This window comes from Populus trichocarpa, chromosome 18 (assembly GCF_000002775.5).
Source record: "Populus trichocarpa isolate Nisqually-1 chromosome 18, P.trichocarpa_v4.1, whole genome shotgun sequence".
In the NCBI taxonomy this organism is placed as follows: domain Eukaryota; kingdom Viridiplantae; phylum Streptophyta; class Magnoliopsida; order Malpighiales; family Salicaceae; genus Populus; species Populus trichocarpa.
The window spans coordinates 2,854,215-2,872,497 of record NC_037302.2 but is presented as its reverse complement, the minus strand read 5'-3'; the positions used below and the strand labels follow the sequence as shown (position 1 = coordinate 2,872,497).

Below are 18,283 nucleotides of genomic sequence, written 5' to 3'. Positions count from 1 at the left end.
TGAGTTGACTTCCAGCATATAATTAATCGGAGCAACATTTCAGATGATATGTTGGTCAAGATACGTACGTGTGGTATGCAATGGAGAATTTATGTTTAGAAGTATGAAAATAGTTATTTTTTAAAGTATTTTTTATTTAAAATTATATTAAAATAATTTTTTTTAATTATTTTTAACATTACACATCAAAAAATCTAAAAACGCCCAAAAAATTAATTTGAAGAAAATTAAAAAAAATAATTTTTTAAAAAAAGATTACCATCACAAGAATTCTGTTGTTGTTAATATTATTTAGTTGGAGGATTTGGTGAAGGCGATGAACTGGTGTACTACACCCAAATAAACTACAAATGATCCGGTTGCTTCGATGTTAATTTAATTTGAAGATCATGCGAAAGAAATCAGTTTAAAAGTTTCCTTGATTTTTCATACCAATGTGATTAATTCTAAGCTAAAATATGAAGGCTGTGCTCCTTTAAAATTAGTTTTGATCAATAATATTTTTTTTATTTAATAAAAATTGAAATATTCAGTGGTTCCCTCTTAATTATCACACATACAAATAAAGAAATGAAAATATTAATACCAAGTTAGAAAACAAATATATAAGAAAAAATTTTAACTAAAAATTTTAAATCACAAGTTCTAGTATAGGTTTATTGTAAATTATTTTTACTAAAATTAATTGAAAGCTTATACACGCACGCGCGCACGCGCACACACACACACACTACAGTTATTAAACACTCAACCCGGCCCGACGGGTCGATTCAGGACCCGGTCGACCCAGTGGCTGGACCGGTCCAGATTTGTTAAAAGATCAGCCGATGCAACAACCCGGTAAAACCCAGTTGACCCAGCAGGTTAAACCATGACCCGGGCGAACCCGGATGAGATCTTTTTTTTCAAATGTGGTTTTTCTCCTGTACCCCTCTTTTTTCATATTCTTTAGTTAGTTATTAACACTTTTTAAAGTTCACTATATAAATATTAGAAAAATATTTTATTTTTTCAACTTGGGATTTCAAACCCTTTAGAATATATACTCTATGTTCCCAAGAAAAAAATTATTTTTTCAATGTGGGATTTGAAGCCCTTTCGTATATATACTCTATGTTCATAAGAAAAAAGTTATGATTTTTCAATGTGACATTTGAAACCCTTTAGTATATATACTCTATGTTCCCAAGAAAAAAAATTATTTTTTCAATGTGGAATTTGAAGCTTTTTCGTATATATACTCTATGTTTTCAAGAAAGAAGTAATGTTTTTATAATGTGGGATTTGAAACTCTTTCGTATATATACTATATGTTCACAAGAAAAAAGTTATGCCTTTTCAATGTGAGATAAAAAAAACTTTTTTGGTTTAAATACTTCAACTTAAAAGGATAATATATTATCTTTTCAATGTGGGATAAAAAAAATTTAAAAATATTTTTTAAAACTTCATTATTTATAACATGTATAGCCTATATTCATATGGATTTTTTTTTCATATGAAATATTAAAACTTTAAATATTTTTTTTAATTTTTCTGTGTTGATCTAAATTGACCCGTAAAACTTGGGATCCGACCCCTTGACCGGGTCAACCCCGGGTTGGATTTGATAACTATGATATATACACACACCACATAGTAGTTAGTTATGCTGCACTTATTAGTAACTAATTAATGAATTCTTTAAATGAATAAATCTCAAATTAGATATGGAATTTGCCGCAGTGCATCACATTAACAAACACAGGTTGTTAACCATGCCATCCATCATTATTGATATCAAAAAGAAGTGTTGAGCAAAAAGATTAAATTTAACCTAACAAACAACCATGACATGAAGGTAAATCAAGATTCAGTGCTTAAAAGTTGATTACATGCTAACTAGCCTACCCTCGAATTTCTAGTGATCATGTTTGCGTGTTCCTTCGGTACGAACAGCATTCATGTTAAAACTTGACTTTAAAGTACAATTATCAAGATCTAATGATTTCCTGATCTGATTGCAGAATTGTGCACAGATAACAAGCCTTAGCTAGGTTTCAGCTAGGTCAGAGAAGATATCAATGAGAGGAGTGGTGGCAGACTTGGAACGGGATGGCGGGCCACCACCCCTTAGACATGACAATGTTGGTGGTTATTTAACCACCTACCTCCCTCTCTGCCGCTCGGTTTCTTGATCACTCATTGGTGACATAAATAACTAGTTCTCGAACCCCATTGAATTCATAGCTTATGACATGCGTATACTTATTCGAAGAAGACCAATTCCATACCTTTTCAGTTCCTTTCTTTATGGAAATAGTGCAATATTATTAACTCGCTAGTGATATTAGGAATCATGGAATTGGGTGCCTGCTAGCTGTGAATGATTCTATTGATCTTTACATGTATATATTAGCCAATCCGTATACATTTTATGGTATATATTCGTTAATTATATATGAAATCTTGGTCATTCTATCGAAATATAAATACACTTGTGAGATTAACCCATGAAATTAATTGAACGACGCGCAAGCAGGTCCGAACACACACACACACACACATATATATATATATATATATATATATATATATTCTTGTGAGATTCATATATATACTTTATTCCATGACAGCTTCTTGGAAAGAAATAATAAAAGCTTCCAATTATAAGGATTAAAAAAAACTGAGCAAAGGCACTACATGCACACCCATTTCCTTTGTACTTCCTAAGGAGTTCTTGCAGAGTTGGCATTGAAAACACTTCTGAAACTTGAAATTCCCAAGCATGCCATCAATTCCCAGAAACAAATTTGTATTTGCCAGTGGTGTTTACTGATGAACACAAGGAATTAATCTATCAATAAAATTTATCGCAATTTACGGATGAAAAGTTTTTGTCAATAATTTGTATTTATCAATTTTTTTAACGGTGAAAGATAGAATGGAATGTACTTCTAGCAATAATGGGCTACAATTTCTTCGAAATACGCTTTATTTCAATAAATCTCAGGATATAATTTCAATGGTAATTGGGCCAGAATGCATAAAAAAAATGTTTGCACCGAGTCCTTCTGTAACTAAAGCCACAGGAGATTTTCAGGCTCGAAGATTAGTTCCTTCGCCTGAATATATGAGAAATATTTTTCCACGTGAAGAATTATACAGAGTGGTGTGGAAGAAACACTTTCTTTCAATGTCCTTCAATCTTAACGACATAAACTATGAGTTATTTACTAGTTCATTCTTGAACTATGAATGTATATAAGAGAAGTTTTTTTCAGCTTCTCCTAAAATATGGATATGGGATGTGACGAAATCTAAGAGCGAACTAAATGACAACCAACATTATTAGATTTAACAATTTTACTTATGAAAATTTATATTGGTATTTACATTAACATTCTGTCTATAACTATTTTACAGACGAAATCACGAACGGAAACTGTTCGTTGGTAAAATACTCGTCAGTAATTTCTAGTTTGTCGGTAAATCCGTCGTTAATAAATTTACCTATAGTTTTATAGACGAACCATGGGCGCCAAAAAAAAATTACCCACTTCAATCTATCGCTAATTCCATCTTTGAGTTGCAGTGGCATTTACAGTAATTTTTTTTCAACTATTTGTAATATACCGACAAAATTATTATGTCGGTGATTTATGAGTTGCAGTGATATTTGTAGTAATTCTTTTCCAACTCTCTGGAATATACTGACGGAATTATTCCATCGGTGATTTAATAGTTGTAGTGGCATTTGTTGTAATTCTTTGTTAACTCTCTGGAATATACCAACGGAATTATTCCTAATTCCATCAGTAACCCCATCAGTAATAATTTAAAAATATTTGTTAAAAAAAAAGTCTATTAAACAAAAATATAAAAAAAATTAATTAATTAATATAGAATTCAAATATTTCTTATAAATTTATACGTTTAAATACAATAAAACTAGAATAGAGGCGACGCTAGAGGAGGAAGAGGAGGTTGGTCATTCTCGGGACCATGGGACCAATTAATAAGGAGGTGCACATCTACCACCCATCCAAAAAAAAAATTCTATAATTTTTGTCTAAGTTGACAATCTTTTTTTTTTTTAATTTGATTAGACATTAAACCGAAAGCATATATATAGGTTGATCCTAAAAAATAAATCTTTAATTACTAACCAGCTTTTGAAGTGAATTGTATTATGGATATAATTATCTAATATCCATCTAATCATCACAGAATTAAGTAGGGTCATGAGGAAAGGGGAAAGCAAAACAACTAGCTTTTGAAGTACTTAAAAAAAAAAAAGTTTTAGCACTAATATTATAAATAATTTTTTTATGTTAATTAATGGGGAAAGATATATTTATAAATATCAAAGTGTAACTTCATTGTGAAGTTTATACCCAGCTGGATGCATTGAAAGGAAGAGAACTAGGGGGGAAAGGTAACTAATTAAAAAGTATTTTATTCCTTTAATTACTCAAACAAAGCAGATGGAGCATTTCATATTTAATTACTTATTGGTTGACTTATGTGGAGGTTATAAAGTAATGGTTCATATGCAAAGAAGTTAGGTGTCGTCTTCGTCTTCATTAGCTATTTTATTCTTCATTTGATTAGTTTAAATGAATGAGTTAGCCAAGGAGCCAAACACTGTATATCTTCTTTAATCAAGAGTGCTTGGAGTCTTATTATTACTCTTGCTATTATTTGAGAAATTGCTATTGTTATCATCTACTTAATGAAATACTTCTGGTTTTTTTTTAAGATTAAAAATTATGTTGGCCCCTTAATAATACTTTATGATAAAAAAAAAATTACACCAACCATTTCTTAGGCTTGAGAAGATCTATATTGATATAGAACAAGAAAATAATTCAAAACAAGAGAAATGAATTTCTTCTTGTTATACAAACTAGAGTTGGTTTGCTTCTAAAGACTATATTATTAACCATAGTTGTTAAATTCGGTTCAGTCTTACAAGTTGACTCAAAGAACTTAGATTGATCTAGTGACTCAAGGGTTAACCCGATGACTTGGTGACTTGGGCTCTTTTTCAAATCAGACCTTATTAGAGTCCAATACTGATCTAAGGAGACTTCCTAGCCATTAAAAAAACACGTTTTCTTGTTTTATATTTTTTTTCTACTCTAGTTTGAGATATATTTTTCCTGATTGTATCAAGATTAACACACACACATGTAATGTATTAGAAACACATTAAATCTAATACAAAAACTCAAAACATGGGGTATAATATTTTTCCACATAATTCACCTTTTTTTTCTTTCTCCTTTTCTTTTTATTCCCTTTATTTTATATGGTATCAAAGGTGTAGCCTATTTCTCCCTTCCAAGTTGCTCAACAAACATCTTCCCTCCTAACTAGCCAATAAACTACACTAGCATCCTCATTATTCTCACTCCCGAATGCTCATCATTATATTTCTTTGAAACTAACAAAAGAATTGCTTAGTCTAGAGGGCTTAAATGAAGTCTTTTCTTATTAGGCAAGGCATGTAAGGCTTTATTAATGCATTCAAATCAGGTTTACCATCCCTCCTTATCATAGAGAATACATCCACTATCATATCAACCCATTAAAATCTGCTTGTTTTTTTTTTTATTTATCCAAGTTGGTTGTGTGTTTCTGTTCACAATCAACTTGAAGAGGCGTATTAGATCCCAATATTGATAAAGAGATCCATAAGATTCATAAAAATACAAGGAGATATACTTTTCTTGTTTTATATTTTTATTTTATTAGTTTGAGACATACTAGAATTAATATATATATATATATATATATATATATATATATATATATAAAACAAACACATTAAATTTAATACAAAAAATCATAACAAAAGATATAATTTTTTTTGTATCAAATTCTCCTTCCTTTTCTCCTTCTCTTTTTCTTTATGTTCCCTTGATTTTACATACCCTGAGCCAAGTATAACAGCTAAGATATTAACACCAAATGAGAAGCCTAATTGAAGAAGAAAAAAGTAAAAGACAAATTGCATATATATAAACATGAAGTGAGTGTAAGAAAAAAAAAATCAAAATACAAAAACTAAAATAAATGAAAAATATATATACAATAGACCCCAAAGCATGTCTCAAGAGTATGTTTGGCTAACCAAACTAGTTAAAAACAAATCTCTTATATGGTAGAAAGGATGGCGAGATAAATTGGAAGAATGTGAAAAAAAAAAGAAGATAAAATGAGGTTGATAAATATTTAATTGTTTGACAAGTAAAGGAGGAGAATGATGAAAGTCATTTTATTCAAATAATAACTAGATCTATCGCTTGCATTACGCCACGATTCACATTAATTCTTTTAAATGTAAAAAAAAAACCATTAGGTTACTAACATATTTTCCAGTATAAAAAATTTTAATCATGAAATAAGAATTTTATACATATTGGACAACATTTTCTTTAAATACTAAGATTGTGACATATTAAATAATATTTTGTTTATCTAAATATTGAGATGACGACATATTAAATTGACAGAGTCAGCCCTAGTTAAGTTAGAAAACTTATGATCCAAGTTATGAGACTATAATAACCCCCACTGAAAGAAAATTGATAAAAATCATGAAACTCAATTTCCAATTAACCCAATGTTGGAGGATAAAATCAAAAAACAAATTAAATTTCAAAAACAAATTGAATCAACTCGGGTTATCTCATTGAATTCGTGATACGAATCATGATAACAGGATAAACTCATAAAAAGCAAATTAAAAAATATCTACGAAGCTTAATTATCAACAACTCAATGTTGGAGGATGAAATTGAAAGAAAAATATTAAATTTTTTAAAAATAAATTTTTTAAAAAAAAGATTATAAAAAATTATTGAAGTCAACCCAAGTAAACTGGCTAAACCCGCATTATAGGTCATGAGAAATAGATAGCCCTATAAAAAGCAAATATATGAAGCTCAATTCCCGGCCGATCCAATGTTCAATGATGAAATTAAAAAAAAATATATATATATATATATATTATTTTAAAAAATAGAGAAAAAAGAACTGATTCAAACGGTTTATCCCACTGAACATGCAACATGGATCATGAGAATGGATAACCCCATCAAAAGAAAAAAATAATATTAAATACAAAGTCCAAATCTCAACCAACCTAATATTAAATGATGAAATTAAAAAAAATAATCAATTTTAAAAAAACCAACAAAAAAGACATGAGTCACCTCGAGATAACCTCAAAGAAAGCAAACTGAAAGAATTTATTAAGCCTAATTTCCAACCAGCTCAATGTTAGAAGATGAAATTGCAAAAAAAAAAATCCGTTTAATAAAAAAACCAAAAAAAGATTTGGGACAACTCGAGTTAATCTGTCAAACTCGCAACCTAAGTCATAAGACTGAGACAACCTCATAGAAAAGAAATAAAAAAATCATGAATTTTAATTTTGAATCAACTCAATGTCAAATGATGAAATTAAAAAAAAAAATCTAAACAAATGACCTAAAAAAGACTCAAGTCAACCCAAGCAAACCTTTCAAACTCGCGACCTGAGTTATGAAACTGATATTATCTCATAGATAGCAAATAAAAAAAAACCATGAAGCTCAATTTCATACCTAAAATAACAAAAACAAAAAAAAGACCAAGTAATCATAGGTCAACACGAAAACCTTGTAAACTAGGTCATGAGACTAGCATTGCCTCATAAAAGGAAAAATAAAGAAAAAAAATAAAAAAGTCAAATTATCAACAAACCCAATATTGAAGGATGAAATTGAATAAAAAAAATATTGGTAAAAATAACAATCACAAGAATGAAGATCAAATTTGACACCTAAAAAAATTGGCAGCCCACTTTTGTTTTTGAAGAGTTTTGGCGTGGAAATCGAGTTGAGGAAAAAGAAAAGAAGAATGGTTTGCTAGAGCCAAACAGAAGCCCTTTCATCGACATGCGCTGCACTTAGAGGTAGATCGTGGTGAGATGATTTGGATGACACCAAGGAAGGGAAAAACTAGACGTCGTAGGCTGTCACATGGGCCTTCAAATGAGGCAGCCTCTCTGGCAATCTAGCGCGAGATACGCATACACCAACCACTTTTCCTATTTGTTTCCATTTTTCATTCAAATTAGTCCTTGAATTGGCAAGTTTTGATTTCATCCCTAAAGCTTTAATTGTTTTAAATCAATTAATCAAATTTGTTTTTCCTAAACTGAGCATCAACTGAGTACTAGATTTGTTTTTCCCGACACCACGAGAATCCCATGCGAAGCCAGCCAAAGCGAACCATGAGATCTAATCATGAATCAAACAAATATGAAGATGATAAAATTAAAAAAAATAACAAACCAAAAAAAACATTATGGATTCACTATTGCAATTCATAGTGCTTAGGAGTCTTATGCTACATGGAAAATTGCTACGGTAATATCACTTTATCTACATGTTTTTTCTAATATTAAAAATTATAAAAGAGAAGAAAGATTATAGCTAATACATTATGGGGAATTAAAGGTGAAGAAACATTTGAAATATTCTCGAGTCTTCCATATTTTTTACAAAACAAATGAAATATCCAACTTTCCATCATTCATTGAATCCTTCCTAACAAGTACACTCAAGGAATCGATAGGATTTGTTCTCGTCGTGTTGATGATATTGTTTTGATGAACTAAAGTTTTGGAATAAAAAAATAAATAGTGATTATAGTTAGAAAAAAGTCTAGGAATGATCATTTTTCTAGGTAAATACCGCAATTTTCATTAGATTCTTTTGTACTTGGTGGTTTTATTCTCATGCCCAATGGTGGAGGTGCTCGAACATGTAATATATATACCGTAATATGTTTTGATGAATCCATGTGGACTTTCTTTACTTGGAAAGCTTTTGTGGATTCTTCCCTCACCAACATATATATGATTGCAAACCTCCTATTAAAATAAGTTCAAAGGAGAACTTTTATGAAACAAAATAAGACTTTATATTCCATCGAGTATCATTGAGCACAATGATGTATCGATTTGATTAAGACGTCTTGAAATGAGAGGAGAGGGAAGAAAATAAAAACCAAGCCCAAGAAATCCCTCAAAAGCTGGCTGGCTAGCTAGCTAGAGGCAAACATTCTACAAGTCCCGGTTTGTTTACATATATAGGGGAGAAAAACGCAACTTTATGAGAATCATTTCCTCCACTCTCTTGAAAGGGCAACTACTATATATGCATGATTGAATCATTATGGGCACCTCTTCCACTCTCTCTCGAGCTTTTTTTTAATTATTTGCATTAGCCCCATAACATAAATATTTGATTAAATTATATATTATCATGTTTTAATCACTCAAATCTAAAGCTTGATTAGACCGTCGAGGGGCCGTAACTTTTCCATGATTTAAAGTGCATTTGTCCTGAGACCCTTTTGTTTATTCGAAGATAATAAGCAACCCATAGATTAACACCATTAATTACTATTAAGGAATTCATACAGCAACTTGTAATGTTCGATAGCTCGAAAGTTCTTGATCCCAAAATACAGTGATCAATCGGCAAGAAGATGATATAAACCAATCGTGTATTAAAGGCCGAGGTGAGTGCTAGCTACTTTGCATTAACCCTAATGACAAAACATATATCCAATAAAGATTGAGAAATTGGAAAGGAACATCAAATCAATCTGATCATTTCAAACTTTTTTATTGATATTTTCTTAATCCTTTTCTCCTAATTATAATATATCAAGATTCTTTTTTCCTCTGCAAGAAAACATCGGTCATGATTAATAACAAGTATCTATATATGCATTGCACATACTTTACACGAGACTTTTTAGGACATTTCTTCGCTTTTTGAAGCGAGACACTGTGTATTTTCCTTTAAAGAGAGCTTGCATGGTCATTTTCTTTCTTTTTTATGTATTTACAAGGGTTTTAATTTCCATAAACCAATTGGGAAAGCATTTTTCAGTAGTCGGCCAGGTTGATATCAAATAATGACCTGTATGTAGGTCATCACCTTTAATTTCTTCTGGGATTTTTTATATATATATATTTTTTTTTGATAAATTTAGTCGACTCGCCCTTGTTTTTTCTAGAGATTCTCAATTATACTTTTTTAAAAAAATTAATTAGTTGTAACTCTGAGTTTGTCCTTTATTTGTAGTCTACCTATATTGAGTAGACCTGTTAATTAGCTTTAGTAAGAGTATAATATAATGTAAAACTGTAACTTTAACAAATTTATTTAATAAGAAGAGTATATTAAAAACAATATGATAAGATCGGGACTATAATTGATAAATTCTTATTTACAAGAATATGAATAATAAATATCTAGAAAACCAGAAGTGCATGTTGATAGTTTGCTTTATATTTTTAATTGTTGCATGAGCACCATATTAGAGAATAATATAAATTATATATTGAGATCTCACCTAAAAATTTAAGTTATTGGGTTGAGATGGTTCTTTGACACACCAAACTTACTTAATATTTTCTGAAAGTATTAGCACAATTTCAAGAGTTAATTTTTTATTTAAAAATTTGTATTCTCTTGATTGTTTTAGTTTAAATTTTGAGACCATTACTCAAGAGGGTTTTTTTTTTTTATGTATATCAGGTTGATGTGAATAATATATCCTTAAAATCATCTCGTAAAATCCAATGATACCTCTTCATATATGTAATATCACACCTTTTAGCTAGCTTGCTAAACCACCAAAAGGTATAAGATCAAAACCAAATTAATTTACACAAAATATATATTGGTGACACTAACAATGAACTTCTTTTCAATAGATATGGACAGCCGGATAATCAATAGCGAAAGGATTCAGCAATCCTCCTGCGCGCACGATGAATGCTCTTCACTTTGGTGATGGGTTAGGCCAATAGGATTCTTCATGCATGCTACACTTAATCACAACACTTTTGGAATATGAAATCACGTCATACTCCTACAACCAAAAATATTGAGTTTAAGAAAGCTTTTAATTAAAAAAATAATAATACTAGTACAATAAAGGGAAGAAACGAATGATCAAAGTCCATTGAGTTCAAAATGCATTATAGCATAGAAAATTCTTGAAAGATGAGATTAAGCATGACATTGGTATTGTTAAAGAATTATATAAATTATCTTTTGAAACTTCACCTAACAGTTTAAGTTTTTGGATTGAGATGGTTTTTTAACATGATATTAGAGTTTTGTTGATCAAGCGATCACAAATTCAAATCTCACCAATATTTCTATTTTATTTGATAAAAATTAAGCGTAAACTTATGCACGTTTCAAGTTCAAATGATTTTTACTTGAAATAATATGTTAGAGAATTATATAAATCATATCTTGAAAATTTATTTAATAGATTAAACTTTTAGGTTAAAATAATTATTTAAAAAACATAATGCATGTGAGTTCGTGTGGTTGAGAAATCCACTCATCGGGGAAATCATGAATTCTTAGACGAGAAATGTCCAAAAACCAATGCAAGTAAAGCCATAGCATGCCGATATCATAATGTGGATTCTCTCATTTTTGAATTGCCACACAAACAAAAGCATGTTGGCACTGTAAACCGTCCCACCAATGTTTCTATACCAAACTACCATTACAGAGATTGACTCACTGAGCTATAGTAAGAAAATGAAGTGAAAAAAAATCTCTCTAATGAGTGGAAGACACTGTGCCCACCAAAGATTAGGAAGAGGAACGCAACAAATTAATTAATTAAAGGTGTACAAAAGAAACAAATTAGTGGGCAAAGGGATGTTTTTAGATACACTAGACGAAATGGCTTACATGTGAGAGCAGAAAGATTAAAAAAGATAGTGCCCACCATGAGATCGATAGGATTTAAAGTGTAAATAAATAAATAAACAAGGCCGAACCCCGAGCCTTTGTTACCATATTTTGTTCTTGGCTTCATTTCTCGAGCCATCTTTGCATGAAAATGTGCCTTCTTTATTTATTTTCTTGGTGCTAGCTTTCTTATCTGGTGTATATTGAAATTAAGCGAAGAACCAAATACCCTAAAGCAAGATCTGTTGCAAATGTTGGTGGTATATAGTTGTTATAAAGAAACAAATACCTCCTCTTCTTGTTGTCTTTGTTTTTCTCTAGCTTTTTTTTCTTTTCCCCTCCTTGGAAAGCCAATGCTAGCTAATCGAAGACATGTTTCTGAAAATTTCTGCATTTGGTCCTACGCAAGGTAACAGGAAGTGCGAAAATCCACTGAATTTGAGTGGTTTAGAATAAATCCATGGAAGCCCAAATCTCTAGCACACATGATAGTGGTAGTGAAAAGCCCAATATCTTATAAGCAAAAACAGTAGCTCGAAAGGGGCTTGTAACCCAAGAAAGAAAAATGGGGTCCAAAATAGGTGGTGGCAACAGTCACCTTTGATGTGCGCTTACGCTTAGTTTCCCCTTGTTCAAGAAAAACATAAATGAGCACCACCAGAAATGGTTGTGAATTGCTTGAACATCTTGCCAAAAACACCTGCATTCTGCGACGAATAGGTTCTTGTCTCTTTGAATCGTATCATTCCGACGTCGAATACAACGGGATTTAGAAGCTCATCTCACTCTCAATTGAAGTGTTAATGGAGATAAGTATCACAATCTCTTAATAAGAGTTGAATGGATTCAAATTATCTTGTTGGATAAAATGATTTTGAATCGTTTTTAAAATAAATTATTTTGATGTATTTCTAAATAAAAAGTACTTTGAAAAATAACCGTTATTCTAATTTTATATATTTTCTAATCACATGATTTAACATGACTTGACACTTCTTTCTTATTAATTCACAAGTAAAAAAAGACATTGCTTTCTTTTTCACTATTCATTGATGTAAAATTGAAATGCAATTGGGTGAAGCAGCTTGAAGTCTAATGCAGCCCTACTTCTAAGGGTTTTTTTAGATTAATGTGGTGTCCGGGTCAGTTTGCGCGTGTCTCAACTAATTCCATGGATTTTAAAGTTAACAACCATATAAGTCTCTAGTGACCCTAAAATTTATGAAACTCAAACTGATAATTTCTTGAAAGCAAATTCAGAACCTGACTAATTAAATTATCTTGTTCAATATTTGTTTCTAAGTTCTTTGAATGAACAGGCCACTTTCTTCGGTCTTTTTCTGGCCATAATAGCTTTACATTATGAGTTGGTTTGGCCTTAAAGGTTTTCAATTCAAAAAAAAGAGCAAGGTAAAAAGGACTTAGTACTATAAATTATATAGTTTAGTTGCTCTAGTCAAAGAAGCTGGACCACTGCACAATGGATATGGACCACATCTTATCGAAGCTAAATTCAGTCACATTGATATTAACTGGTAAAAGTGAAACAAAAACATAAATGAAAGCGTATAGAACATTACTCATACGCCACCAGAAATCCACATCTTCCATTCTTCCTGCCTGTTCTTAGTGAAAGCAAGTTTAGCTTCCTATGAGTTCTACATGAGTTGTCTACTTAGAGTGTGTTTGGTATTGCGGTTGCTGTTGTGGTTGTGGTTTTAAAAAAGTTATTTTATAAAAAGTACTTTTAGTTGAGGTTGGTTTGGAAAAATATATGTTTGGTTAAAACTGTGGTTGAAATTGAGGTTGAATAAAAAGTTGTTTAATGTGTTTGGTTAAAAAAATACTTTTTAAATTGAGGTTATAAAATAATTTAAAAATAATTATAATTTAAATATTGTAGATTTAACTACTATTATTACATCATGAAATAAATAATATTGATATCAAATATTTTTTATTATTCAATTAAACTATATGCAATGTCATCACATACGAAATCTACCCAACAATGACTATATTTTTCATGGTTTCTTAAGCACGCAACAACAAAAACTGAATTTTCTGTTACGTCATCAAGCGATATTCTTCTAATTTTTTGAATAAAACACAATTAAAATAAAAATAAAAACTGAATTTTTTTTAACTGAGTCGGACCCGGCAAGAACATAATTAGAATTGCGATCAAATTACACAAATGCTACGTCATTATGCGATATCCTTCTAATTTATGTAGTGTTATAAAATAATATTAAATACTAGTTTTTCGAGTAAAACTCAATTTTTTAAAAAAAAATTTCCAATGTCATTACGTACAAAATTTATTCGACAAGAACTATAGTTTTCATATTTTTTGAGCATGCAATAAAATTAAGTAAAATATTATCAGGAATAAAATTGGAATTACAGTACGATTAAATTTAATTCATCTTAAACTATTTTTTTAACAAAAAAAAATATTATTCATGTTCACATGAATAGTGTGAGTGAAATCAATTAATTGGACTAATTTTTTTTTTAAAAAAAAAAAACCTAAACTTTTAACAGTGTAGCACACTGGTTTTTCAAAATTTAAAAAAAAAAAAAAAAAAAAACGCTGCTTCTCACTTTATAGTGAACAGCTACAGTGGAGCATGGCTCCACTGTTAGATGAGAAGCAGCAAAATGCTGCTTCTCATGAAACTCCGGTTTCATGTGGGTCCTACCCACCAAAAGCAATTTTTTTTGGGTTACCAAACGTTAATTAACGTGGCTGCGGCTGAACCTCGCCCGCAGCCACGTTCCCAAACAGCCACTTAAAGGCCTGTTCGATGCAACCAGCATTTTTAAATTGGCAACTGTTGCTTTTAAAGTGTTTTGTGTTTGGAAAAACATTAAAATAATATATTTTTTTATTTTTAAAAATTTATTTTTAACATCAGCACATCAAAATAATACAAAAACATTAAAAAATTAATTTAAACAAAAAAAATCAAATTTTAACAAAAATACATGTTGAAATTCATTTTTAAAGGATTAGTTAATGGTGAACTCTTAGGAAAGTGTGGTTGTCCATAGAATCATTTTGGCATCTATGAAGAAACAAGACAAGCTCCTAGCACCGGTGTGAACGACAAGTTAATGATAATTGTCAAGCTCAAACTTGGGATTGATATGAAAAAAAGATCTGGATGATTAGATTATCACGTCAACTCACGTGTTATTATTGGGATTAACCTGAATTGATTATTTTTATTAAAATACATTATTGAGATTAAGCTGAATTGATTATTTTTATTCAAATACATTGTTTTATTTTTTCTTATAAAATAAAATTATCAGTATTGATTCTGCTAATTTAGATTAAATTTGATCAGATCAACTAGATCACTAAGAACCTAGTAATGATCAATCGAATTTCATTAGATTAATATTTTTTCTAGTTCAATATGAAACTTAACTAGGATCAAATTACAAATCACCAATAAATGTCTTAGAGCATATTTGGTATTGTGGTAACAGTTATTTTTTAAAGTGTTTTTCGCTTGGAAATGCATTGAAATAATATTTTAAAATTTTTAAAATTTATTTTTAACAGCAGCACATCAAAATGATCTAAAAATACCAAAAAAAAATAACCCTTAGACTTAAAATATTTCTTTCAATTAGGCCCCTCCTAAAGTTTGGTTATCCTTTATGACCGTATTTGTTTTAGTTTCACTTTAGAGTCATCCAGCCAATTATTTTGATCATGAGAGCATCATTTTTTTGCCACAGAAGTTTTCACCCATTATTTGATGATCTCCCAAAAACAATAGGCAACATCCATTCCAACTGAATGAGAAAATAGTTCCAAAAAACATGACATGATCATCAGAGAAAAGATTTTAAAAAAAATACATGCTGCCTTTGGAATCCCATAATTATGGAGGACAGGAAGTCTCAACACCCACTAACCTCATAAATATGGCAGTTGTTTGTTCAAAGTATAAGCACTTAAGGACTGCTCCACATGTCAATTTTTATGGATGCTATGGTCATTAACTAATAATGACGTTCAGAGTATGAAGAGCCCTTCTGTTTCCATATTTTGCAGAGGTTAACGTCTTACCAAAATCAAATTGATAACCATCGCTTGCTGGTCTCTTTCTTGTAATCTTCACCCTTCACATGAGCCCATCACTGTTAATGGTAATAAGACAGAACTAATCACCTCTTGTTTTTATTGCTCCTGACCCATTTGCATTTAAGTGAGTGAGCAGCCGGGGAGGGGGCAGTTGGAAATTATTGAGCAGGCTGACAATTGCGGCCGGTGATGTGTTGCTTTTCCAACTGAAGCAGCCTCCTCAAAGCAGAACTCCCTTTATAAATTTTGCAAGCCACTTGCTATTTCCTACATTATCAGCTTAGGTTTACGTTCTTCTCTCTCATTATAATACCTACCTAGCTTTTTGTTGCAAGGCTAAAAATGGAGTTCCATGTCCCACGCATTCTTGCTTTCCTCGCTGTAAGTTTCTGAATCTTCACTTGTTTTGATACACCAGGGATTGGTCTTTCAGGAGATTTTCTGTTCCCAATTCTTCACCTGCATTCCTATTTATAATGAGTGTCTTATGAAAGTTTGTATTTAATCCTGCTGCAGTTTGCACTTGTGGTAAGCCATGCGGCCTTGCCACCTGAACTTTACTGGAAAAATGTGCTGCCCAACACTCCTATGCCAAAATCTGTCAGAGATCTTCTACACCCAGGTGAGATTTTTAAGACCTGATCTCTTAAAGACTTCCTCTTCTTTTTTCTTTTTTGGTAACACTCTTTAATAACTTGGATGAAACTTCTGCTAGTTTTTTGCCGTGTCTAAAATCAAAAAAAGCACTTCTAATTGACGTTACTAAAAATGCAGACTTGGTGGAGGACAAGAGCACTTCTGTTGCTGTAGGGAAGGGTGGAGTGGATGTTGATGCAGGAAAAGGAAAGCCAGGAGGAACTGCTGTAAATGTAGGGAAGGGTGGAGTGGATGTTGATGCAGGAAAAGGAAAGCCAGGAGGAACTGCTGTCAATGTAGGCAAGGGTGGAGTGAATGTAAACTCTGGGAAAGGAAAGCCTGGAGGAACTGCTGTAAATGTTGGAAAGGGTGGAGTGAATGTAAACTCAGGGAAAGGAAAGCCAGGCGGCGGGACACATGTCAGCGTGGGAGGCAAAGGTGTTGGTGTCAACACCGGAAAGCCTGGGAAGGGAACCCAAGTTGGTGTTGGCAAAGGCGGAGTGTCGGTGGGCACAGGACACAAGGGCAAGCCCGTAATTGTTGGGGTACACCCCGGGCCAAGCCCATTCCTATACAAGTATGCGGCCACCGAGACTCAACTACACCATGACCCTACTGTAGCCCTTTTTTTCTTGGAGAAAGACATGCATCCAGGAAAAATGATGAACTTGCAGTTCACTGAAAACACTAACACAGCAACTTTCTTACCTCGCCAGGTTACTGATTCAATACCCTTTTCATCTAACAATTTGCCAGAAATCTACAGTGAGTTTTCAGTCAAACCTGGATCAACAGAAGCTGAGGTAATGAAGGAAACAATCAAGGAATGTGAAAACCCTGGAATTGAAGGAGAGGAAAAAGAATGCGCAACTTCACTGGAGTCAATGATCGACTTCAGCACTTCCAAACTAGGAAAGAATGTTCAGGCAATCTCCACAGAAGTGGAAAGCACCCAGATGCAAAAGTATACAATTAAGACCGGAGTAAAGAAGATGGCAGGAGACAAATCTGTAGTGTGCCACAAGCAGAACTATGCATACGCCGTCTTTTACTGCCATGCAACACAAACCACGAGGGCTTACGCGGTTCCATTGGAGGGTGCTGATGGAACAAATGCTAAAGCTGTAGCAGTGTGCCACACAGATACATCTGCATGGAACCCAAAGCATTTGGCTTTCCAGGTGCTCAATGTTAAGCCAGGAACCGTACCAGTCTGCCATTTCCTTCCTCAGGATCATGTTGTGTGGCTTCCCAACTAGGAGTCTGGATCCCAGTCATTTCGTCTCTCTTCAGTCCACGGTAGCTGAAATTGGAATGTTGTATACTTATATATCTACTCGGTTATATCTACTAGGTTTTCATAATAATACATCCAAAACCCACTACAAAAGGTTATGTATAATATAAAGCTTGCTGTAGATTCAGTGAATCACGGTGTTTATTATTAGATAACATCTCCTTCTGTTGCTATTTTCCTATCCACATGAGCATGTAATGTGAAAAGAGAGACCTCCATGAGAAGAGTAAACCAGCACAAAGGGCCTACTTGAGCATTTTGTTAATCATTGAACAAGAGCATTTTGTTAATCATGTCCCCGTTCCCCTCAAAGAAGATTTCGTCGTTCATTGCCGAACTAAAATTCCAACGACGAATTTTGCCAACCATTTCCCCAGCAGGAAGTCCATTTCATTACACAGCAAATCTCAAGAAGACTACAAACAGACCCACTAAGCACTAACTATAGTTATTGACAAAGATGTTCCAAAAACC

General features: G+C 32.0%; 1 protein-coding gene across 1 annotated transcript; it reads left to right on the top strand.

Moving 5' to 3' along the window:
* Positions 1 to 16,091: 16,091 nt before the first annotated feature.
* LOC7462948 (BURP domain-containing protein 3) lies at positions 16,092 to 17,982 on the top strand. Its single transcript, XM_006371656.3, has 3 exons — positions 16,092 to 16,257; positions 16,393 to 16,498; positions 16,651 to 17,982. Exons 1-3 carry the CDS (start codon positions 16,219 to 16,221, stop codon positions 17,769 to 17,771), a joined length of 1,266 nt encoding a protein of 421 aa, XP_006371718.2. The 5' UTR covers positions 16,092 to 16,218; the 3' UTR covers positions 17,772 to 17,982.
* Positions 17,983 to 18,283: the final 301 nt, after the last annotated feature.